Source organism: Ceratotherium simum, chromosome 33 (genome assembly GCF_057802395.1).
Source record: "Ceratotherium simum simum isolate JZ-2026a chromosome 33, ASM5780239v1, whole genome shotgun sequence".
Taxonomy (NCBI): Eukaryota; Metazoa; Chordata; class Mammalia; order Perissodactyla; family Rhinocerotidae; genus Ceratotherium; species Ceratotherium simum.
In genome coordinates, this window is record NC_141932.1 from 17,160,495 (window position 1) to 17,185,760 (window position 25,266).

At 54.0% G+C, this 25,266-nt stretch overlaps 1 protein-coding gene across 1 annotated transcript; it reads right to left on the minus strand.

The window, feature by feature from the left end:
* Nucleotides 1-6,732: 6,732 nt before the first annotated feature.
* CEACAM16 (CEA cell adhesion molecule 16, tectorial membrane component) lies at nucleotides 6,733-14,486 on the minus strand. Its single transcript, XM_087422287.1, has 6 exons — nucleotides 14,340-14,486; nucleotides 12,871-13,215; nucleotides 12,285-12,560; nucleotides 11,093-11,371; nucleotides 8,721-9,047; nucleotides 6,733-6,797 (listed from the first exon to the last, which is right to left on the minus strand). Exons 1-6 carry the CDS (start codon nucleotides 14,410-14,412, stop codon nucleotides 6,733-6,735), a joined length of 1,365 nt encoding a protein of 454 aa, XP_087278413.1. The 5' UTR covers nucleotides 14,413-14,486.
* Nucleotides 14,487-25,266: the final 10,780 nt, after the last annotated feature.

A 25,266-nucleotide genomic window follows, 5' to 3' on the forward strand; every position in this document is an offset into this window, starting at 1 on the left:
ACTATTCTTGGAGCTGGGAGATGCAGACAGTGATTCTGTTCTTAGGTTGCCCCTTATTACAGGCTGGATGCTTGTGTCACCCCCCGCCCCCCAATTCATATATTGAAGCCCTAAGCCCCACGTGCCTGTATTTGGAGATGGGGCCTCTACGGAGGTAATTAAGGTTAAATGAGGTCCTAAGGGTGGGGCCCTGATCTGATAGGATTGGTGTCCTTATAAGAAGAGACTCCAGAGAGATTCTGCTCTCTGTCCCCGGGAGCCCGCAGAGGGGACCCGAGAGCACACGGCGAGATGGCGGGTGCCTGCAGCCACGAGAAGAGGCCTCCGAGTGAAACCTGTCTTGCCGGCACCTTGATCTTGTACTTCCAGCCTCCAGAACCGTGAGAATTAATTTCCGCTGTTTCAGTCGCCCCATCTGTGGGATTTTGTGATGGAGCCTCGCTGACCCGACACCCTCTGGCATTCGTTCGCTCTGTGGGCTCTTTTGCTCATTCCACACTGTCTTAATTAGGACAGCTGTGGTGGCTTTAAAATACGTCCACAACTTCTTCCACAATCCTCTCCTCAAAGGTGGAGATGAATTCCCCTCCCCACGGATGTGGCCGGATGGAGTGATTTGCTTCCAGCAAATAGAAAATGGTGGAAGTGATGGTGTGTGACCTTGGGGACCGAGTCATAACAGGGATGTGGCTTCCTCCTTGTTCTCCACTGGATCCCTTGCTCTGGGAGAATCCGGCTGCCATGTCACGAGCACTCTATGGAGAGGTCACGTGGAAGGAACTGAGGCCTCCTGCCAACAGCCGTGTGAGCGAGCCAGGAAGTGGATCCTCCAGCCCCAGTCGAGCCTTTGGGTGACTATAGCCCAGCCAACGTCTTTTTTTTTTTTTTTGGTGAAGAAGATTGGCCTTGAGCTAACATCTGTGCCCATCTTCCTCTATTTTGTATGTGAGTCGCTGCCACAGTGTGGCTTGATGAGTGGTGCGTAGGTCCACACTTGGGATCTACACCCCCAAACCCCGGGCCACCGAAGCAGAGCGTGTTAACTTAACCACTATGCCACCGGGCTGGCCCTCAGCCAACATCTTAACTGTGCCCTCAGGAGAGATCCTGAGCCAGAAGCATCCAGCTAAGCCACTCCCAGCTTCTTGACTCACAGAAACTGTGAGATAATCAAACTGCTGAGTGTTGGGGCCATTTGTTACGCAGCAGTGAATAACCAGTACAATTGTTCTACAGTATGTTTTGTTATCTGGCAGGGCAAGTCTTCTTATCATTACCACCACTGCTACTATTTATTGAGCACCTACTGTATGCCAAGCACTGATTTAGGTGATATATACACTGTACTGAGCAAAAGAAATAAAATTTCTGCCTCATGGAGCTCACAGTCTGGTGGAGACGGCAGATAATGAACAAGTTAAGAAAGAAATATACAATATAAAGTTATGTGTGTGTGTATGTGTCATAAATGCTACGGAGAACAGAGCTAGATAACATTGGGAGTTCAGAGGGCCCCTCTGAGGAGGTGACATTGAAGCAGAGAGCTGAATGGAGTGATTCAGGTATCTGGTGGAAGAACATTTTTGGCAGAGGGAAAGGCCAGTGCAAAGGCCCTGAGGCAGGATGTTGTGTGGTTTGTTCAGACAAGAGCCTGGAGGCCAGGTTGGCCAGAGTGGAGAGAGAGGAGCAGGGTATGGGAGGAGGAGAGGAGATGATTCCAGAAATGTGACCTTACCTTTAGGGGGCTCTATTCCCTCTCCTGAGGAATGGGTGGGCTGACACCTGCTTCTGAAGGTCACTGTGGGACTCAGGGAGCCCCTGCCTGTGGTTAGCAGCACACGTGAGGCCCTTTAGCTGCTCTGATCCTGTGCAACCTCAGGAGGGCCGGGATGCCCTCTCTGGACTTTGCATTGTGCAGCAGGACGGGCTGGAGCTGATCAGACTCCTTGCTTGGTTCCCAAAGTCTGGCCTTGGCACCTTGGTGCCAGGCACCCCCTCCTCCCTCCTCTTCTTCATTCTTCTGTTCCCTCCTCCTCCCTCCTCTCACCCTCCTCCCCTCTCTCCATCCAGAATCAACATTCCAGTCCAGGAGAGAAAAACAGGGCAGGTTTCCTGCCTCTCCCTGGCGGGGCTCCAGACAGCCACTGGCCATTGTGTGTTCTGGCCTCAAGGTCACTCTGCCCCCACCCCCGCCCTCCCCATTGCAGAAAGGTTACTTGAGAAAAAGCCTCTTGGGGGAGGGGGGAGGGATGGGGGTAGAGAGAGGCACAGGCTGCCTGCAGGCCGGCTCTGGCTCCCACCCATGGCTGGTGGAATCTGAGGGCCCTGAGAACAATCCAGGCTTTGTGGCTTTGTCAGGGAGCTGGGGAGCCACTATCAACCTGCTGGGCAGAGGAGGGCCCCCGTCTCAGCCTTTAGTCTGAAACCTGCTGTGTGATCCTGGGTCAGTTCCTGCCCCTCTCTGGGCTAATTCCTGGCCCTGCTCCTTCCGGACGGAGTAAATTTGGGCAAATCTTTTCCTCCTCTTTGTGCCTCACTTTCCTTTTTTTGTGGTCAAACAGTCCCCACATCCAGGTTCCCCAACTTCCCAGCTGACAAAAATCACCCGGGCTATTTATTTGAAACATTCAGCTTCCAGATCCCTTTCCTGGAGACATAGATTTCCTGGGCCCAGTCAGGGGCCTGGGATGTGCAGTTTTAATAAACAGCTAGGAGACTGGGGAAACGTGGCCCCATTTCAAAGGGAGGCTGTGAGGAGCAAGTCAGAGAATCTGCTGAGGGCAGGTCACCCCGGAACCTGGGACGACGAGCGTCGTGATTCTAAGAGCTCACGGCACATTTATTATTTTTTCTCGTAAGCCATTTTCAGCGCTTACAATTTTCGAGAGCATCATGTATTGTATAAAATGAGGCAAACCTGTGCAGTGGGGTTCATAAGTCCCCCAGGAAGAAGGCATTGCAGAAAAATGGTTATTTTTGGCTTTTCCAGCTGCCTGTTGCCAAAAGCTAACACCTTAGTGGGGGTCAAAAGCATTTATCAAGCACTTATGTACCAGAGTCTTTACTCGTATTGACTCATTCAATCTTTTCAGCTGTCCTAGGAGGAGGCACTATTATTTTCTCCGTTTTGGAGGTGAGGGGAAGCCACATGTCCCATGTCCTGCAGCTATAAGTGGCCGACTGACCTCTGTGTGGGCTCCGGCCTGCGACCTTGACTGGTGGAGGAACGAGGGGGACTCGCCGGCTAGCGCCTCCACCTGGCAGCCGTGGGAACTGCGGGACCCTGAGCAATGTTTCCAGCTCTCTCTCTGCCTCAGTTTCCCCACCTGTACAATGGAGGAACTGGCAGTAACTACCAGTCAGGGTTGTTGGAGGAATTCATCGAGAGTGCACACAAAAGGACAAAATCGATGCTCGAGATATGGGAGTTATTATTATTTTGGGGTTATTGTTGTTCCTTCTTTGACTGTTAAAGGAGGGGATCGAACTGCCTGGAGGATTCAGCCAAGGAGCCCAGAGATGCCGAGAGGGAGGGCAGACTCGGTCCCGGGGACATCCGAGCCTCCACACCCTGAGGATATGGGATCTGGCTTGACCCAAAAACCTGAGCTGCCTGCCTCCGCCCCTCCCGCTGGCCTCATTCTGCTTTGCACAAAGGAAGCCCCAGTGAGCACAACCCCAGTCTTTCCCAAACCCGTGCTACTGCGGCTGTGGCTCTTTCCTTTTGGGCTTAAGTGACACAGGCCGTTCTGTCCAGCTTGGGAGGTAGGAGTTCTAAGTTCTGGCATGGCAGAGCCTGCCAGCTGCCCACCTGGAATCCATTCTTCCTGTCTTCCTTAATATCATGATCCTGATGGTCTTTGGGGCAGCAATATACTAGGGAAAAGACTACGCATCCCAGCCTCTCTTGCAGCTAGGGTGGTCACGTGACTAAGAGCTGGCCAATCAGATGCAAGTGGAAGTTATAGGCTGGAACTTTGGGACAGGTTCCTTAAAAGGGGCACAGTCCATAAAGCAGTATGGGGCTGTTTTTGCCCTTTGTCCCCTTCTTTCTGCTTCCTGGTGGAACATGGGTGAGGCAGCTGCAGCTCCAGCAGCCATCTTGGACCTTGAGGTGATTGAGAGAATGGAAGCCCCAAGTCGAGAATGATGGAGCAGAAAGATAGAAAGACTGTGTCCCTAATGTCACTGTCGAGCCACAATTCTAGCTCTGAGCAATCTGCTTATGGGCACTTTTTATGTGAGAGAGAAATAATCTTCTGTCCATGTAAGCTCTTCCAAACACTGGTTTCTCTTTTGTCATATATATTAAGGTTCTCTCTCTTTGTTTTTTTGTGTTATTTCCGGTCTCTCTTACTAGCCTCTGAAGAGATATTCCAACCAATATATGTAGGCTCTAGCCCCATGTATGTTGCTGACTCTTATGTGAACTTGGAGGGGTGGGGAGAATATGGACACCATTTCTGATTTTGGGGCTGGATTGTGTTGGCGTTAAGAGTAAGGGCTCACATCCACCCTCACTTCCTAGCTGTGCCATTGCCCGAAACCTCGTATTGGACACCACTGATTTAGGTAATAGCTTTCAAATTCCATGAAGCTCTCTTAGTGCCCCCCTCAGGTGGGGCAGAGTCAGTGGATGGGACTTTTGGCTTTCTCCTTCTTTTGTTGGCCAGAATTGGTCACACGGCCACCTGCAGCTGCAAAGCAGTCTGGGAAAGTGAGTACTTGGCATTTTCAGTTCCTTTCTTGGGAGGCAGTGCCCGAGGGGACGGGAGTGGCTGCTGGGGAGCTAGCCACAAGGCCCACCACACCCTCTTCCCTCAATACATAAATTTATTGAACATCTAACCCAAGACAGACTCTCTACTTCAGCCAGACCAGTTTCTCTTTTATTTTACATATTGGTCTCCTCTGTCTCTCATCCACACTTGCAAGAAGTTTGTCTATTTCATCAGCATTTTCAAAGAACCAGCTTTAGGTTTTATTGAATAACTCTACTTTTGTTTTATATTTCATCTATTTCTGCTTTTACCTTTCTTAATTCTTTACCTGTTTTCTTTAGTTTATTTCATGGGCTTTTTCTAGTTTCTTGAGTGGAAAGGTGATTTTGTTCATTCTCAGCTCTTTTCTTTTCGTACTCTAAATGCATTTAAGCCTTTAAGGCTATCATTCCCCCTCTAAGTGCAGCTTTGGCCATATCCCACAGATTTCTAGATATGGTGTTTTCACTGTCATTTGATTCTGGTTGGTATTTTGCATTTTAATTGCCTCTGTAATCTAAGTATTATTTAAATTTAAGGAATTTTTTTTCAAGTGTGCAGACATTTTGGGGGAGAGCTTTTGAATTGACATCTACTTTTATTGCATTGCTATTTGTAATAGTATATTGACCTACCACGTAAGCTTGCATTTGAAGAAAGGGTTCTGAGGCTAATGAAATGGTTTGGAAAACTCTAGTCTACTCTAAGTCCACACCTTGTTACTGATGGACAAACTGAAGGTCTAGTGAATCCATGCCAAATGTAGGATTATAACCCAGATCTTATAACCCTCATTCTGGGGGTCTTTCACCACCCACCATCCCAACTCAACATGGCCATCCCCAGAAAGGCCCTGTCTTTAAAGTTTCTGGGAAATCTCTCTTTCTATCCAAACGTCTCTTTCTACCCCAAGCCTGGAGTCTGCCATCACCAAGAGTCTGACCAACATCAAGAGTCTCTCTCTGGTGGGGCATCTTGGCTGGGTAGGGCCTGTGGCTCAGACCCTGCTAGTGAGAGGAATTAGAAAACGCATTCTCTCTGGCTCCCACTCCTCCACTCTCCACCCCGCACCCCCACCCATTCCCCATTTGCATTCACTTATTCATAGGGCCTTTTCTGTGGCTAGAGGAGGAGGGAGATATTTTTAGGATTGTGCAGATGACGTTTGAGAGAGACATGGGGTGGGGGGAGTCCTAGGACAGTGGAGGACACAAAGGGGCATCTTTGGTTAAGTGGATGGAGGCCAGAGGTGCTGGAACTCTTCTTGAGAAATGTGGTCATTCCCTGTCCTGTGCACAAGCAGCTTTGCTTCAGGGCCCGGGTGATGGAGTGAGGTGCCGTGTAGGGGAGGGCCATGTTCCACAGCTGTTTGGTGCCGCAGGGAGGGGCAGTCCTTGGCCCACTGGGAAGCGGGACCCTCAAATGTAACTTGGGGAGACTTGAGAAGGTCCTGAGGCCCTGACTTCAGGTGGTGGGGGCTTGGACCACTGTGATTTGGGTATCCCTGTGCATGCACGCACCCAGACTGAGAATAATCTTGGGTGGGAAACGAAGCAAATGTGGCCACCAGGAAATGCAGGGCTGGTGGTGGCGGAAGGAGAGGCTGACACACACGTGTGTTAACCAGGATGTTTATGGCCTCTGTGACTCCCCGACAGCTCAGCGAAGTGGTAGGGCCCTGTCATCTCTAACTCTAGTGTGGAAGCAGGAGAACAGCAGACCATGATCGGACATCCTCGCTGGAAGCAGGTGGTCCTCCACTCAGGAGGAGGAGACAGGGAGGATGACACGAGGAGCTCTTCTCTCTGGAGTTCTCCAGGGCCACGCTGCTACTCCAGGACTGTGGGGGAGGGTGGGGCAAAGGGGAGAAGAGGCCGTCAGGGAGGTAGAGGACCAGGTCCCCAGTGCCCCCGTCCCTCCTGCTGCTCCCCTGCCCACCCCCCGCCGCCAGGTGGGCCCACCCGCCCCATGCTCAGCCTGTGCCAGGTGCAGGTGCAGGAGGGTGGCGTTGGTCCTCGTGCAAGGGAGGGAGGTTGACTGTGAGAAGAGAGACAGGATGAAAAGGAATTCCGAGACTTCACCGGGGGTGGCCTGCTGCCATTGAACAGCATTCTCCCCCTGACACTGACTCAGAAAACCAGGATTTGACAGGTGAATGGATGAAGGGGGGTGTCTAGGGGTGGCTGGCAGTGATCAGGTCCCTGATCCTGGAAGCTTCAAGTCTGAGGGAGGAGGACACTGTCCCTGACTCAAGGACATGGCGTCTGAGAGCGCCTAGTCTGATGGGGGAGGCAAGATGCCAGACTGGGGAATGACCCAGTCCTCAGGGTCTGAGAGTTCCTAGTCTAATGGGTGAAACCTGGCCCTGCCTCAGGGACACCGCCTCTCAGACCCCTGGGCATGCTCAGTCTGACGGGGGAGACATGGTCTCCGACTCTCGAAGACCCCAGTCTGATGGAGGAGACATGATCTCTAACTCTGAGAGCCCTCGGTCACAGAGGAGACATGGTCCCTGACTCTGGGAGCTCCCAGTCTGATGGAGGAGACATGGTCCCTGACTCTGGGAGCCTCTAGCCTGATGGAGGAGACATGGTCCCTGACTCTGGGAGCTCCCAGTCTGATGGAGGAGACATGGTCCCTGACTCTGGGAGCCTCCAGCCTGATGGAGGAGACATGGTCCCTGACTCTGGGAGCTCCCAGTCTGATGGAGGAGACATGGTCCCTGACTCTGGGGACCCCCAGCCTGATGGAGGAGACATGGTCCCTGACTCTGGGGGCCCCCAGTCTGGTGGAGGAGACATGATCCCTGACTCTGGGAGCCCCCAGTCTGTTGGAGAAGACATGGTCTCTGACTCTGGGGACCCCCAGTCTGATGGAGGAGACATGGTCCCTGACTCTGGGGGCCCCCAGTCTGGTGGAGGAGACATGATCCCTGACTCTGGGAGCCCCCAGTCTGTTGGAGAAGACATGGTCTCTGACTCTGGGGACCCCTAGTCTGATGGAGGAGACATGGTCCCTGACTCTGGGGGCCCCCAGTCTGGTGGAGGAGACATGGTCCCTGACTCTGGGAGCCCCCAGTCTGTTGGAGAAGACATGGTCTCTGACTCTGGGGACCCCCAGTCTGATGGAGGAGACATGGTCCCTGACTCTGGGGGCCCCCAGTCTGATGGAGGAGACATGATCCCTGACTCTGGGAGCCCCCAGTCTGATGGAGAAGACATGGTCCCTGACTTTGGGAGCCCCCAGTCTGATGGGGAGACGCAGTCACTAACATCTAGGAATTCCCAGTCTGATGGAAGAGATGTTGTTCCTGACCACTGGGAACCCCCAGTCTGATAGAGGAGACATAATTCCCACCACCTAGAAACTTCCATCCTATTGGAGGAGATTGTCTCTATTTCAATTTGAGAGACAAATTCCAGCCTCTGATGGTAGAAATTCTGTCCTCAGTCTTACTGTGATGCATCCCCAGTGTCTAGGATGACAGTCTGAAGAGGGAGGCATGATTTATCCTCACTCTGTATCTCTAGTCTGATGGGGGAGGTCAACTCTCATCATTAACCCATTCCAATATGGTGGTAGAGGAAATATTTCCTGTGTTTCAGGGTCCACTGTCTGCAGGGAAAAGGATGCTCTACCCTCAGACTATGTCCCCTCTTCTAAAACATTCAGTCTTGTGGACCCCATATGAGGGAAGAGGCACGGAGGTCCCCTTTAGTAGCCCTTAGTCTGATGGAGGAGGCCTATCTACCCCTGGTCTGGGTCATCAGTTTGACAGAAGAGGCAAGATCTCCATCTGGGGACACCCAACTCAGATGGAGGAGACAAGGCCCCTTCTTTCAGTCTGACGGGAGGCATACCCATCCTTGATCTGTGTCTCCTAACCTTATGGAGGAGGCAGTGGCGCCTGTGGGAGCCCCTGTCTGGCACTAGCGCCCCTGCCCCCTCCCGCACACTCACGGGCCACCTGTAGCTCCACCTCTAGCGTCTCGGTCTTGCCCTGCAGTGTGATGGTCTTGAGCGTGTAGCGGCCGGCGTCGGTGAGGTTCAGCTTCTGCACCAGCAGCGAGCAGTTGGGGAAGCCCACCTCCCGGCCAGTGTGCGCGGGGCCCGCGATCCAGTTCCCCGATGGCAGCTGGCTGAGCAGCCGGTTGGGCTCGGAGGCGGGCCCGCGGTACCAGGCGTAGACCAGCAGGTCCTTGGGGTAGCCCGGTACGGTCAGGGTCACGTCCTGGCCCTCCATTGGCTTGGTCGGCACGGGCACGATGGTCATGGCGACAGCTGCCGCTGGGGAGAGGGTGAGGGGGCTGGGTCAGCTGGGCCTGCGTGGGGCATAGCATCCCCCTCTCACCCCCAGCCGGCTCATCTATGCCTCCCCCAATGGCTGGTGCTTCCCCAGGCAGGGTGCTGGGACGGAGACAGAGGAAGGAGGTGACATGTGTGGCAGTGGAGGGTTTCATGTCCCAACAATGCCAGCAGGGAGCTATGTCTTCCCCCATCAGACTGGAAGATCCCAAGGGGTGGGGGCCATCTCTCCCCCATTAGACTAGGGATTTCCAGCCTTTAGGGGCTATCTCTCCCATTAAACTGGAAGACCCTAGAGAGTTAAGTCATGTCTCCTCCATCAGATTGGAAATTCCCAAAATATAGGGGCCATGTCTCCCCTATCAGATTGGAACTTCTGGAATATGGAGGCTGTGTCTCCCCCATTAGATAGGTGGGAAGTGTGTACCCCAGGTCGTGTCTCTTCTGTCAGATGAGAGACCTCAGAATGTGCGGCTCTAGTTTCCCATCATGTTGGAAGATTCCAGAGGGTGGGAGGCCATGTCTCCTCCATCAGATTGGAAATTCCATATAATTGGGCTGGGTCTTTCCAATCAGGCTGGGACCCTCAGAAGTTGGATGGGGGCATGTCTATCCCATCAGAATGGAAATTCCTAGAGAGTGGGGGGCCTGTACTCCCCCATCAGATTGGGAGTACCCCAAAAGTGGGAACTCTGTCTCCCCCATCAGGCTAGGAATTCTCAAAAAAAAAAAAAAAGGCCATGTCTCCTCAAGACCATGTCTCCCCCATCAGAAGAGAAAATCTCCCCCAGTGTGGACTGTGTCTCCTCCATCGGACTGGAAGCTCACTAAGGGTGGGTGTCATGTCTCCTCCATCACTGCTTGGAAATCCATGGACTATGAGGGGTTGCCTCTTCTCTCTGACTGGCAGCTCCTTGAATAAGGAGTCCATGCTTCCCTGTTCCAGGACCATCTCTCCAAGGGCAGAGACAGTACCTCCACCATCGGATCAGAGTATCCCCCAGGTAGGGGAAGGGTGGGGTCTCCCTTTCCTCTGTCTTCCCCCTGGCACCTGCCACAGGGTTGCCGACAGTCCAGGAGGCCCTTGGGGGCACGGTCCCCACTCCCTGCACATACCTGCACACCTTGGACATCCCCATCTAGGCCTGCACGGTCACCTGGTCCACCCCCTGTCTCGTCTCCTGCCAAGGGCCCAGATGGAGTGGGGCAGGAGGCACACTTACCTCTGAGGATGCCATTTCTGCTTTGGGTGAAAGAGTGTCCACCCTTGGGATGAGACCCAGCCTGTTAGTGGGAGGGAGGGTAGAGGGAGGGAGGGAGGGACTGTTCCCACCGTCCCCAGGGGATGGTGGCCACTTGGGAAGGAATCAAGGCAGAATTAATGAGACCCTAATGTCCAAAGCCACCATCCCCATGGGGACGAGAAAGTGTCCCCTGAGGATCCTGATGGCTCTGAAAACACCAGCTCTGCTCGCACTACCCCCCGCCCCCAGGTCATTCAAGGACAGAGGCAAGGCAATGCCTCCTCGCCTGTGTTTTTCCACTTGCCAACAATTGGCTGTGATTCCCCGTGTGTGTGTGTGTGTGTGTGTGTGTGTGTCTACGCCATCATCTGGGCCAGATAACTGGGTAATCTAGTTGGCTGCACAGAAGCTCAGCTGTGTGCGGGGCAGGGAATGGGTCAAGCCCCTAAGCAGCTGGTGACAGAATTTAGGACAGGGCACCCACATGAAGGGGTATCCGAATGTTCTCCCGCTTTGCCACCACACACGGTGGGACATGTGGCCCATTTCCCACTTTGCCACCCCTCAAGGAACAAAGTCTGATCTGTCGTTCATTTTCCAGGTAACAAAGCACAGACTTTCTCCTTTTGTCACCTGGATGAAGTGGGGTCCACCTGATATGCCACTTTGTCACTTGGCCAACCAATGGGCTGAGAATCTCTTAATTCCAATTATCTGGTGGCCTGACTGGTGGTGGAGCAGCCAAACCATCACCTTCCACTGGTCAGGCTGGGGGCAACTCACCAGAGAGCTTGACTACCACCGAGGCGGATCCGGAAAGCAGGGTCTTGGGGTTCTTAGCAATACACGTGTACGTGCCCTCCTGGGCCGCTGTCATGCCGGTGATGTTGAGGTGGTCTTGACCATTCTTTAGGGCCCTCCCGTTGAAGGTCCACACATACTCGGGCTCTGGGCAGGACCGGGACATGCACCACAGGGTGAGGGACGTGTTGAAGTCGACCTTGATGGTGCAGCCTGTGCGGGTGACGGAATCCTGGAGGATGGCCACTCGTTCCGGGCCAACTGTGGGGGCAGGAGGGAGAGAAATGGGGCAGTCGAGGGAGAGGGGAGTGGAGGTGGGCACCCCTGGCTTTCTGTCCACCAGGCCAGGCCCCTGAGAACATCTGGACCTAATGGAGGGAAAAAGAGCTCTGGTCTTTTCGAATCCCACATCGATCTCTAACTTGATCTAGGATCTGGAGGATCCTTTCTCTCTCAGGGGATCTGTTTTCTCTTCTGTAAAAAGAGGGTGTTGGGCCAGACAAGATATTTTTAAAATCTATGGCTCCATTAAAAAAAAAAGAAAAAGAAGCCTAAATGATTGATTTCTAATAAGCCACTCTAAGAGTCTAGAATTCTAGGGCTTCAAGAGTCAATGTTTCTAAGATTCTAAGATTCTAGAAATCTATGTTTCTAAGATTCTAGAATTGGGTGGCTCTAAGATTTCAGAATTAGATTCTAAGATGCTAAGAATTTCTGCTTCTAGAGTTTCTAGGATTCTCAGAGTCTAGAATTCAGTGCTTTTTAAATCCAGAAGTCCCTGGTGGTAGGATTCTAGGCTCTAAGTATTTCTACATCACCGCTCCTCGCGTACCTCAGTGATTTATTTCCCCCGGCTTCCACACTGCGTGTCTGCTGTCCCTGGGAACAACTCCACGCTCTGGTTATGTGTTTATTTTATCTCCCCTCCCATTCGACCTCTAGCTTCCAGCCAGTCCTGTGTCCCTTCCCTGTGCGTATTGCCTCAAACTGAAGGATTATTCCATTTCAAAGGTGGTCTTTAGTCCTTGGGAGATGGGTCAAGTGTGTTTTCAGAGGGATCCCTGGTTTCTAAGCTCAGCTTAGCTGTGTGCCCCTGGGCGCCCTCTCCTGGCCTCAGTTTCCCCGTCTCTGAGGTTGGGCCCTGGGGGTCTCTGGTGGGGCCGGGAGGACTCACAGTACACGGTCAGGTTGACAGGCTGGCTGCGGCTGACACTGACTGGGTTCCAGACCTCGCACTGGTACGCCCCAGCCTCCTCCCTGCGGATGCCATGCCTGGTCAGTACCCGGCCGTCGGGGGACAGACCGAGCCGGACGGCGATGGGCAGGGCCTCGCCGTTGAAGAACCAGCGGACCTCAGCGGTGCTGGGGCTGCTGCACATCAGGTGCAGAGTGTCTCGGCGCTCCACCAGCGCTGTGTTGTTGGCGATGACCACGGGCTGGGCCAGCATCTCTGTGGGGTAAGAGACAGAGGGGGAGGGGGCCGGGCACCGCCTGCTCCAGGGGCCTCTCTCTCCCCAGGCAAGGGGCATGGCTGGATCCTGGCGGTGCCCTGGTCCCCCCAGCCAGAGGGACAAAGAATGGGATAGGAGGCGGGTCCAATCCTGAAAGCCATCCTGAAGGAGGTGAGCATTTTAATGTTATTTTAGGTCTTTGTTTTTGATGGTTTTAAAATTTTTTAGAGTTTTTTCTTTTTAAGAGGGATCGGAAGGGAGGCGGGACGGCCCGGCTGGGGTCCAGGGGGGTCTGGGGGGGTGTCTCACCATAGACCTGCAGGTGTCCGTAGCCCACCTCCGTCTGAAACTGCCTGTTGAGAGTCTGCAGGATGTAGGTGCCCGAGTGCCCGGGCACGACTCCCTGGATGTCCAGGCCGCCGTCGGGGCGCACTGCCTCCCGTCCTGAGTGGGCTGGGCCGGGGGTCTCGTCACCCGTGCTGACGATGTAGCTGGCCACCAGGTAACTCAGGCTGAGCGTGGGCCCCGCGTACCAGTTGTAAGCGAGCAGCTCTCCCGAGAGCCCGTGGACAACCAGTGTGACGTTGTCCCCCTCGGCTGGCCGGGCGGGCTCCGGGGTGATGGAGATCTCAGCCCCCGCGCTCAGGAACGTGGCTGAGGACAAGGAGGCAGAGGGGGTGGGATGAGGTGGGCTTGACTGCCCCCCTCATCGATGGAGGAGGAGACATGGGCTCCTGGCATGCGTGTTCCTGGTATACAGTAAGTGCTCAATACATGTTACCAGGTGCAGAGTCTCAGTCCTGGGGATGTTCTGAGGATTGAATTCAATGGGCTGTTCATAAGGCCTTGTGGGACCTTGGGACTTCATGGGACCCAGAGGGTCCTCCCACTCTGAGAGTCACAAACTGAGGCTCACAGATTGGGCTGGTTCATCAGGCGCCTGAGCCCGACCCCCAGTCCAGTGCTCTTCCTCTGCCCCCGCAGGCTTGACCGCGGCAGAAAGGAGGGATGTGATTAACACACTCCACCCCTTTCCTTCTCGACCCAGCAGATAAGCCCTGAACCCGACGAGCTGGTCGGGGCTGCTTGGGTCTGACCCGAGTGTGGTTGCCTGGAATGGGCGGCCGTGGCAGTTCTCACGTCACAAGTCCTTACACGCCTGGCCTGGTTTCCGGTACTTTCCAGGCTGATAAAGCACAGCTACGAGTGAGTGTTCTGGGTCCAGCCCTCGGCCCTGCCACTTTCTGGCTGTGTGACCCCGGCCACTGACTCCACCTCTCTGAGCCTCAGGTGTCTCGTCTATGAAGTGGGGGTCGGGAGTGGTGACACGTGGAGAGCACCCAGAACAGCTCCAGGTGTACAATAAATGCTGCTTATAATGACCTTCCAACAACCCTCTGAGTTAGGCCCATTACATAGATGAGGAAACTGAGGCTGAGAAGGGGAAGGTCAAGATGTGGCCCAAAGCCACATCCTCAGGGAGGGGCAGAGCTTCTGGTTAGAACTCACCCGAGTTAAGCTTTCATAGCTGAATCCTCCCTTGCCCTAGCCTATGCCCTGGTCTAGAAATCTCCAAAGCCTACCATGCAAACCTTTCTGGGAGGCTGTCCCCAGCCCGACCCATGCTGGTGAGCAAAGTGTGCCTGCTTGAAGCAGAGCTGCCCTCCCTATGCAGCATGCTGGATTTCTGGCTCACACCTTCCCTCCTGGGGCTGGGGGTCCCCCCTTCCCTAAGGCTATGGGGGGCTGAGGTTCCGGGGGGCACCATTGTCGCTCACCACTCAGGAGGAGCCAGCTGCATCTGGTCAGCGCCATCTTTCGCCCAAACCCGGGTCTTGGAGACAGTGGCATTGGGGTCCGATGCTCCGGGGCCCTCCCTGGTTGGGGCTCGGCTCCGTCTGGCGCAGGACCTGGGAGGGTTCGGCGATTTGGAGCCGGGGGAGATCACCTGAATTTGGAGGGATCAAGTCACTGAGGATCTGGGGCCCCGTTTGGGTACCAGAGCGGGCGTGGCAGGCACAGGCCAGGGGGCACGACCCGGTCAGGCCTCCTGGGGCGCTGCCGAACCTTCTTTGTGCTGAGGGCCCGGGTTTGGTACCAGGAGGAGAACCAGGTCACCAAGGAGGAGAGAGGAGGGGCGGGGGAAGATTTTAGGGCCGTTCTCACTTGCGGCCCAGGGCCTGGCCTCCGTGGTGAGTTTGGGGGTCACTGAGGAATAAAACCAAGAAACAACGATTGCCCTTTTCCCAGCCTCGATGCTGTGGGTGACCTTGAGGTGTCATCTCAGTGGATGTCCTGTGAGGGGGGTAGTGTCAGAATCCCCATTTGCAGATGGGGACACTGAGGCACCGGGCAGGGGCTCTGACTTGCCCAAGTTCCTGCAGGGAGAGAGGATTCGAACTCTGCTCTGATTCCAAAGCCACACAGAAGGGAAGGAGGCGGGGCGGCTGTACTCTGTCTTCGGGGCTCTGCTTCTTCTTTTTTGGTGAGGAAGATTGTCCCTGAACTAACATCCATGCCCACCTTCCTCTGTTTTGTATGTGGGATGCCGCCACAGCATGGCTTGACGAGCGGTGCGTAGGTCCACACCCGGGATCCGAACCCGCCAATCCAGGGCTGCCAAAGCGGAGTGCGCAAACTTAACCACTATGCCAGTGGGCTGGCCCCGGGCTCTGCTTCTTGTCGGCCTCCTGCACGGAGCCGAGAAAGCCACACTCTCTCGCTTCCCCTCTCGAGGCCTTGTTTTCCTCATCTGTCAAATGAGTGTATGTGGAGACTTTGGGGCCAGAGTCCAGTGTTGACCTTCGCTCTGCGCTTCCCCGAAGCGGGGCTGAGGGCAGCTCCTTGCTGGGTCTCCACCTACTGCTCTGAAGAACCGGGATGGTGTGGACCTACTCGAGCTTGTTGAGAAAAGTTAGCGAGGTGCTATGTGTCAGGAATTTAGCCAGCGCCTGGCAGAGCCCGGCCCCAAATGAGAGGTCTGGTTGGTGTTACTGTTATTAAAAGCACGAGCGCGTGACCTTGTTCCACTCTTCCCTACCTCCGTGACCCTGGGCAAGTGTCAGAGCCCACTGGGCCTCAGTTTCCTCATCTGTGAAATGGGAATGGTGGTGGTACCCACCTCATAGGGCTGTTGTGAGGATTAAATGAGTAACTTCTGTGAAGTCCTTACAACAATGCCTGGCACAGAGAAAACGCTCAATGAGTCACTCATTCATTTATTGGACAAATATGGAATGAGCATCTACTGCCTGTCAGGTGTGGTTCTGGGCCCTAGTAGATAAAGTCTGTGCCCTTGAGGGGCTGACATTCGTGGGGTAAACAAATTAAATGTAAAATCTAGTCCATGTGGGATGGAGATAAGTGCTATTGGAGGGGAAAAATAAGGCAAGGAAGGGGTTTTGGGAATTTTAAATTGGGGCTGGGAGAGGGGCTCAGGGAAGGTGTCTCTGGGAAACTGATGCTGGGCAGAGGCTTTGGGGGGATCTGGGGAAGAGCGGTTCTGACAGACGTGTTATTCTCTATATCTTCTGGCTTCTGGGCCCTGGTCCCTCGGAGGCCCCGGCAGCCTGCGTCTGGGCAGGAGGCCATACCCGTGGCTCACCTGTCTTGGTTTGCTCCTCGGCGCTGTGTCCTGAGCCGCCCTGGCAGGGAGGGGCTCTGATGGGAGTGGTGGGTGACGAGAGGTGAGGGTGACCTGGCGCCTGCTGCTCCCCCACCCCGTCTGCGACCTCATCTCACCCTCCTCCGTCCTGCCCCAGCCCTCTCCCCGGAGCCCCGGGAGCTCGTCCAGTGCCATTCAGGACGCCTCCCCCGGATGTCCCTGGGCACCTCTCACTCACCTCGTCCCAGACTGACCTCGGCATCCTCCCCCCGACCTGCTCCTCCTCCTGGTCGTCTCAGCAGTGATGACGCCACTGTCCGCCCGTCAGTGGGTCACAGAGACCCAGGCCTCGTCCCTGACTGGCGCCTCCCCGCCCCCCCAGCAGACAACAGCCTGTGGCGTCTGCCTCTGAAGTGTCTCTTCTGTGTGCATCTTTCTCTCCCTCCTCATGGCCCCTGCCTTGGTCCAGCGCCCCCTGCCCCGTGTCTGGCTGCCCCGTGTCCCAACTCCTCCCTGGTCTCTGGCCCTGGTCTCATTCCTCCCAGAACCTGCCATGGCTCCCCAGTGCCCTCAGGAGACAGCCCAGCTACCCACTGTGGCCCACGAGGGCCTGCATGGCCTGGCCCCTGCCAGCTTGTCCAGACTCAAGGACATCCCTTTCTTCTGGGAACTCTCTGCTCTGGCTTTTCTGTCTCTCCTGCGCTTCCTCCACCCAGCATATCCCTCTGTTTCCCTCTGCTCTATTTCATCGCCTGCCCAACAACCCCTCCTCCTCCAGGAAGCCCTCCTGGACTCTCAGGCTGGGTTAGATGCGCCCTGGGTCCCCAGTCCCAGCCCTGACCACCCTGGGTCCTCCTTGTCAGGGGCAGGTCTGTCTCCCCATGACTGCGAGCCCTGGGAGGGCAGGACCAGGGCTCTTGCGGTCACCACCGTGTCCCCAGCGCTGCCCAGCACAGGGGCTCAGAGAGTGTTTGTGGAACCGGACACCAGGTGTGGGTGACACAGAAAGAGAGGAGTCTCCGGGGAGGCCAGGGTTTCTGGTGATCTGCGTGACGAGGCCGTGGCTCCGAGAGGTTTGGGGCAGATGTGGCTTTCGTCCAGGCTCCGCCCACAGCATCACACCGACCCTTCTCGGCTGTCCCCGTGCTTCCCCTCCCGCCCCCATGCCCAACTCCCGGGCCCCTCCTCTGATGCTCCTGGACACGAACCCGATCCTTGGTCCAGTCAAGAGCTGCGGTTTCGTGGGCACCTACTGTGTGTGGGTCACCATCATGAATAGGACAGACAAACCCCCGCCCCACGGAGCTGACCTTTCATTTGGGGAGACACTCAATAAGCAAATAAACACAAACACATATAACATTACATCAGCTGGAGACAATGTCAGGGGCAAAAATAAAGCAGGGGAGGGATGGCAGCAGCCAGGGCACTGGTTTACAGAGGGCAGCAAGAAGATGTGGCAGGAGACGACATTGGAGTAGAGACTTAATAAGGAAGCTGCTGACCCTGGAGGAACAGTATTCCAGGAGAGGGAACAGCGAGTGCAGAGGCCCTGAGGCAGGCGTGTTTTGGTGAATGTGAGGAGTGAAGGGGCCAGGGGGGCTGGAGCGGAGTAAGCGAGGGCAGAGCAGGAACGGGGCGGATCCCGGAGGGCCTCGTGGACCCAGAGGACTCTGGCTTTTCCTCTGAGAGGGGAGCCAGGCTTTGAGCTGAGGAGGGATGGGAGCTGACAGCGTTAATAGGATCTTCCGGCCGCGTGTGGGGAACAGACCGTGGGAGGGGAGGGGAGATGCTGGAGGCTGTGAGGAGGTGGCTGCAATGGTTCAGCTGTTTGTCCAACGTGGTAGCCTCGAGCCACTGGTGGATCCGAATTGAGACAAGCGGTGAGTGAAAAATACACCAAATATTGAAGACTTACTGCAGACCAAAAAAAAAAAAAAAAAAAAAGAATGTAAAAGAGATCATTGATCTTTTATACGGATTCCACGTTGAAATGGCGTACGTTAGGTAAAACAAATTCATTTCACCTGTTTCTTTTTACTTTTCTTCGTGTGATTCTAGAACACTTGGCTCTCACCACGTTTCTACGGGAGGCGCTGGACCCGGCAGGCAGGGGCAGTGGCTGGACCAGGGAGGAGAGAAGTAGTCGAACTGGAGATGTATTTTATTAATGATCCTATGACTCACTGTGGCATCGTCGGCTTTACCTGCACCACCTCCCTCCCCGAGAACCCATTTTGCAGATGAGGAAACCGAGGCTCAGGGCCTTTGCCTCGGGAGGTTGGAGAGGGTAAGTCTTGTCTTCTCCGCCCAGCCAGCCAGGGACAAGCTCCTCTGAGCTCGTTTTGTCCACTCTCTCCCCACCCCCAGCCCTCTTATCTCATCTTACTCCCTAGGGAGCAACTCATTCTGTCTCCTGGCTAAGACTCTGCCCACCGCTGACTTCATATTAGATGGAAACCTGGGCCTGGGCCCCATGTGCTGTGCTCCCTGGGTAGAGACCTCGACGCTGAGGGGTTGGCCCGAGCTAATCACTTATTGGGCTGGGGCAGGTTTCTGACCCCCCTCCCTCCATCTCGCAGGGCGAGGCCGAGGGTGCTGCAATATTTACTCAAGGGATCACGAGGGTGTGGCTTCCTGTGCCGGCCTGGCAAGCTCTGGGCTCGGCCCTGGGAAGGCTGTTCCTGGGGAGAAAGGACCCCATGTCCCCTAATTCCTCACCCTGGGAAGAGGACCCAGGCTACTGTGCAGGAGAGGACAGTGGATCGGAGGAGGCAGCCTCAGACCTTCGCACAGGCTGCTCCCTTTGCCTGGATACTCTACCCCCCATCTCATTCATCTGGGGTTTTCCAAGTCATTCAATCATTTAACCAATATTTATTGAGCACTGACTCTCTGCCAGGCTGCGTTGGGGATACAGGCAACATCCCTTCCCATGTGGGGTTAATCCTATTGGAGGGAGATGAGCAGTAATCAAAAAACTGATATAGCAGGGGAGATAAGGACTATCAAAAAATAAAACAGAGCAAGAGGAGAGGGAGTGACGGGGGTTTTAGCTAGGGAGGTCAAGGAGGGCATTTCTGAGGAGGCGACGTGTGGGCTGAGACCTGAAGGAGGTGACCAAGGCTGTCTGTGAACATCTGGTGGAAGAGTATTTTGGGCAGAAGGCACAGCAAGTGCAAAGGCCCTGAGGCAGAAAGGTCTTTGCTGAGTGTGAGGACAGCAAGGAGGCTGGTGTGGCTGGAGCTGGTGAGGGAGGGGCACCCGTATTCCAGAGGGAGCCGGGGACCCAGAGAGCAGGGCTTTGGATGCAAGATGGCCCATTATAGATGAGTCGGTTGATGGTAAGGCCCAGCTTGGGGTAAGACAGCCCATGAAGGACAGAATGGAAGGGTCTAGGTGTGGAACCAGTGGCTGCAGGGGGCTGGGTTGGTAAGTGTGAGGGGCTAGGCTTTTCTAGAAGGTGGTCGAGGGCAGGAAGGAAGGGAGTTAGGGAGATGGAGGGGAGCAGAGAGAGTGCCAGGGTTCTCTGGGGACCCCAGGAGGTCCAGAAGGGCCTGGGAGGGGGGAGCTGGCTAGGTGCCCTTCTTTTTATCCATCAGGAATACGGGAAGGGGCTGGACTTGGATTCAGAGTTGTGGTTAAAAAACAATTTAAAAACTACTTTGTATTCTGGAAAAGTTCCAAATTTCACACACTCATCCAAAGCAGAGGAAAGAACAATGCACCCCCCCATACCCATCCCCCAGCTCACGGCCAATCTTATTTCCTCTCCCCCCTCCACGCCCCTCTCCCATAGGAAAGCAAATTCCAGCCACCATATCATTGTATTCACGGACACTACAGCGTGTATCTCTCCGAGATAAGGACTCATTAACAAAAATACTCACAATGTCATTATTTCACCTGAAAAGTGAAAGTAAAATGAACAATGAACAATTCATCAGTATCTTCAAATACCCAGTGTTCAAATTTCCAATCCGTCTCACGAATGTCATAATATTTTTTTCAGCTTCACTGGGGCATACACAGTCGTCCCTCGGTATTCGCGGGGGATTCGTTCCAGGACCCCGCGGATACCAAAATCCGCGGATGCTGAAGTCCTGTATATACAATGGCGTAGTATTTGCATATAACCTACACTCATCTTGCCGTATTCTTTAAATCATCTGTAGATTACTTATCATGCCTAATGCAATGTAAAAGATATGTAAATAGTTGTTATACTGTATTATTGAAGGAATAATGACAAGAAAAAAGAGGCCACGTGTTCAGTGCAGACCAACCATCCTAGGCCTTCCGATCAGCAGTTGGATCCGAGGATGTGGAATCCGCAGAGCGGAGGGCCAACTGTCATTTCCATACCCTAACCTTCACTTTGTGCAGCCATCACTCAAATCTAGTTCTAGAACGCTCTGATCACCCTGGAAAGTTTCCTTCTGCCGGGATCCAAAAATGGTCCAATATTTTGAACTTTTGGCTTCAGCAGTGGAAGGCTTTCCTCAGACTGAATCTTCTGTGGGACCCCAGTGTGTATAGCAGATACAAACACCTCCCTCCCTCCCCCTCCTCTGGGTACAGGAAAACGCCTACACCCCATCCATGCAACAGAGGGACGGTGAGGGGCGTCTACACCTCTGCTGCTGCCAGTCTGCCTACCCTGCACCCCTGACACTCTTCCAGCACGCAAAGCCCTTTGGCACATCAAGGAGTTGAATTGGGGAGGGAAGGGTTTTCCCCATGAATCATAATCACTCTCCGCCAGGGCCCAGCCCATTTCCTTCCCCAGGCAGCCACTTCCTCATCTGTGAAACATGGAGCCACGGCCCTGAGAATCTGGTGGTGCCCGGCTGGACTGCAGGAAGTGGGTGGCGGTGGTGGAAGGCAGTGACCCCTGGAGGGCAGAGCTTGGTGGAGAGAGCGAAGGAGCCTGGGGGCTCCTGCTTCCAGACATTGGTCTCTTCCGGATTGGGCCCAACACTTAACCCAGTCCTGAGAGTCCCCCAGGAGCGATCCCCCTGCGGGTCAAGCATTGCCCTCTCCTCCGGCCCTCTTGGAGAAGGCAGACCCCTCTGTTTGGACACACAGATCCCAACATCTTCTCGGGCATGGATTACACGTCGCTCCTTTTTCCTTTCAGACTGGAACGAGCAGAGGGTAAAGCTTGGGTGTTAGAAAGACACTGATTCCATTCCCACTGTGTCCACTTAACGCCCCATGTGACCTGACCATTCTCAGCCTCAGGTTCCTCATCTTTTAAACAGAGAGAATCATTGAACTTCCCTCACAAAACTTGTGAGGATAAAAGAAGTTAATAAATGTGAACTTCTGGTTTATCTTCATGTCTCCGGGGCCCAGTTGAGTTCATTCAACAGAGCTTGGTATACAGTAGTTGCTCAATAAATGTTTGTCTGTGAATGAATGGAGACTGTTAGGGACAGGAAGGGAAGGATATGTATTGTGAGAAGCCACACACATTCCTCGAGCGCCTGCCCTGTGCCTGCCCCATGCTGGGGGGTGCTGGGACCCATCAGTGACCAAGACAGCCCCGGTCCTGCCCTCCCGGGGCTCAGGGTCCAGCGGGGAGACAAACCCATCTCCAGACAGTGGTGACCCAGGGTGAGCTGAGGCGGATGAACACAGACGGGGACCTGACCCAGCTTGGGGGTCAGGGAGGGCTTCCTGGAGGAAGAGGTGTGTGAGCTGAGACCTGGAGGATGGTTGGGGGTAGGGCAGGTAGAGTGGAGTGGTGTGCCAGTGGGCATGCTCCAGGCAGAGGGAACAGAATGTGCGAGGGCCTGGAAGAAGTGCAGGCCGGTGGACTACCGACCACATGGGGGTGGTGAGGGGCAGGGGGTGCTGAGAGGCCCCCAGGAGCCAGACCTCTCAGGGCATTGAAGGCTGTGGTGAGGAGCCTGGACTTTAAGGGCACTGGGGAGCCATGGATGGTTCTGAGCAGGGAGGGCAGCGTGAGTTTGGGCTTTAGAAACATCCCTTGGGCTGTCTTGTGGTGGCGAGATGGGAGCGGGCAGGAGATCAGGTAGGAGGCTGGGGAGGTAGGGGGAGAAACAGCCCAGCTGGGACCCAGGGCTGGGCTGCAAAGACAAGGGAAGGTGGAGCTCAGGAGACCTGGGCGGCAGGTTCCCGAGCCTGCCCCAGTGAGACTGAGGGAGAGAGGCGCCCGTGGACCCTCTGGGCGCCCAGAAGGGTAAAGAAAGGGGCAGAGGCTGGCGGCAGGTGCACGGGGTCGGCTGCACCACGCAGCCAGGGCGCCTGTCTGTGGGTCTGCGCGGTCCTCTGCTGCCCCCTGCTGGCGCCGCGTTGACTCTGGCAAAAAGGATGGACCCAGTAACCTCAAACCCCAACCAGCGATAAAAGATGACATTTCCCCGGGCGAGCATGCTGCCGGTGCACTCACGTTCACTGTCCCCATCCCACGCCCCCGACCCGGGTCTCCAGCTGCCTTCTCCTGCCAACACGCTGAACTGAACTCAAACTCTACCTCCCAAACTCTGCTCTTTTTTTCTTTTCTTTCTTTTTTAACAGCTTTATTGAAATACAATTCACAAACCACACAATTCACTCATTTAAAGTGCACAATTCAATGGTTTTTAGTATATTCATAGAATTGTGCAGCCATCACCTCAACCAATTTTAGAGCATCTTCAACACCCCCAAAAGAAACCCTGTACCTTTTAGCCACCACACCTAAATTCCCAGCTCAAGCCCCTGGCCACCACTAATCTGCTTTCTGTCTCTATGGATTTCCGTATCTGGACATTTCATATAAACGGAATCATACACTATGTGGTCTTTGTGTCTGGCTTCTTTCGCTCTGTATAATGTTCTTAAGGTTCCTCCCTGTTGCAGCATGTGTCAGTATTTCATTCCTCTTTAGGGCTGAGTAATATTCCGCTGTATGGATACACCACATTTTGTTTATCCATTGATCCACTGATGGACATTTGGGTTGTTTTCACTTTTTGGCTATTATGAATAATGTTGGTATGAACCTTTGTGTCCAAGTTTTCGTGTGGACACGTCTTCATTTCTCGCAAACCCGGCCCTCTTGCAATGTGAACACTACCACTGGCCCCTGCCCTCCCGTCTGCAAACCAGACACCTGGGGCTTTCCCCTCTCCAGTAATCAGCTCTCTCAGCTTCATCCTCCCTCATAGCATCATCCCCCGGGGACATTATATTTGGTGCTCTTTGTCGTCAGCTCTCTGAGGACAGGGATCTCTGTGTGTTTTGTTCGTGGCCGTCTCCTCATTGCCTGGAGCAGCTGCACACAGCAGGTGCTCAATAAATGTTTGTTGAATGGGTGAAGGAAAAAGTTATTGACATGACCTTCTTCATCCCCGCCCCCAATCTAATCCAGGAGCAAATTCTATCAGTGTCTCGTTTTAAATATCTTTGCTTTGTGCACTTCTTCCGCTGGCCACCCCCCTCCCTGGTCCAGCACCTGCTGAATGAATGAATGAGTCATGGGATGAGTAAATGGAAGAGGACACGTCTGCCTGGAAATTTCTCTCAGGAAAGCACAGTGGCTGAGAGCGTGGGCTCTGGTGTGAATCCTGATGGTGTGTTGATGGAGCTGTTCACACATATTTTGGTTCTCTCTAGTCTGGGCTTGTAGTAGGACTGCACCTGCCTAGCCCTCTGGACATCAGATTGTGCCATGTGACTTGCTTTGACCAATGAAATGTGAGTGGCAGTATCACTTCCCGGTGGAAGTCTTTAAAAGCTAGTGCTTGTTTTGTCATGTTCCCTCCCCTCCCCTAACAGTGACTGGCTCTGTCAGTCTGGTTCCTGAAGGAGGAGAGGGGAAGCAGAACTCTCCTGACCACTGGCCTGGAATTACTCACATGACCACACTCAGCTGCGAGGGATGCTGGGAAATGTAGTTTGTATGCTTGGCAGCCATATGCCTATTACTGAAAAAAAGGAGAGAATGGATATTGGGGTTTGACAAGCAGTCGCTTGTACAGAGGAGAGGAAGGCAAGCACATGGGTCCTCCTCCTCTGGGGTTGGGGACACCTATGTGAGACGCACATGTAGCATAAACAAGAAATAAACCTTTTGAGGTTTTAAGCCACGGAGATTGTGGGGTTGTTTTTTATTGCAGCATAACCCAGCTCAACCTGACTACAACATTGGCCCTACCTCATACTCGGTGTGTGATCTTGGGACAGTGACTTCACCTCTCTGAGCCTCTATGTCTCCATCTGCAAAATGGGAGATGATAGTTCCAGCCTCCCAGGGCTATTCTGAGAATTCAAGAAGTTCAGACGTGTGAAGGCACAAAGGCCAGGCTCTATTCACTGGAGCTCTTGTTATTATTATTATTATACAGTCTCGTGCTGCATAGTGACATTTCAGTCAATGATGGACAGCATGTATGACGGTGGTCCCATAAGATTAGTACCACACAGCCTAGGTGTGTAGCAGGCTATACCATCTAGGTTTGCGTAAGTGCACTCTATGATGTTCGCACAACAATGAAATCAACTGACGACGCATTTCTCAAGCATGTCCCCATCGTTGAGCGACACATGACTGTATTTAAATCTGGCTTTGCAGTGAAGGAAGAAGACCCCTTTGGTACCCCCACTTCCTAGGGCTGTGGTAGGAGGAGCCTATATTAGCATGGTAGGGCTGCCATAACAAAATACCACAGACTGGGGGGCCTAAACAATGAACATTTATTTTCTCACAGTTCTGGAGGCTGGGAGTCCAAGACCAAGGTCTCAGGGGGTTGGTTTTCCTGCGGCCTCTCTCCTTAGCTTGCAAACGGCTGCCTCCTCATTGTGTCTTTATATGAGCTTTTCCCCATGCACATGCATCCCTGGTGCCTCTTCCTCTTCTTCTAAGGACACCAGTCCTATTGGGTTAGGGCCCCGCCTATGACCTCATCTAATCTAACTATCTCTTTAAAGGCCCTACCTCCAAATGTAGTCACATTGGGGATTGGGGCGTCAACATACGAAATTTGGGGGACACAATTCATTCTGTAACAGAGCTGCTATCAAGTGAGCTAGAAGCTATGCAGTCAGTCTCAGAGAGCTCACTCTTGAGAATATTGCCATCTTGGAGGTGA

What these genes read in the sequence shown, in the direction of transcription:
- CEACAM16 (XM_087422287.1), bottom strand. Translation starts at nt 14,412, where the DNA reads ATGCCACTGTCTCCAAGACCCGGGTTTGGGCGAAAGATGGCGCTGACC. An exon ending in CAGCTGGCTCCTCCTGAGTG is followed by an intron (nt 13,216 to 14,339) that starts GTGAGCGACAAT and finishes CCTTGTCCTCAG; the next exon opens with CCACGTTCCTGAGCGCGGGG. An exon ending in GGTGGTAGTCAAGCTCTCTG is followed by an intron (nt 9,048 to 11,092) that starts GTGAGTTGCCCC and finishes CCCTCTCCCCAG; the next exon opens with CGGCAGCTGTCGCCATGACC.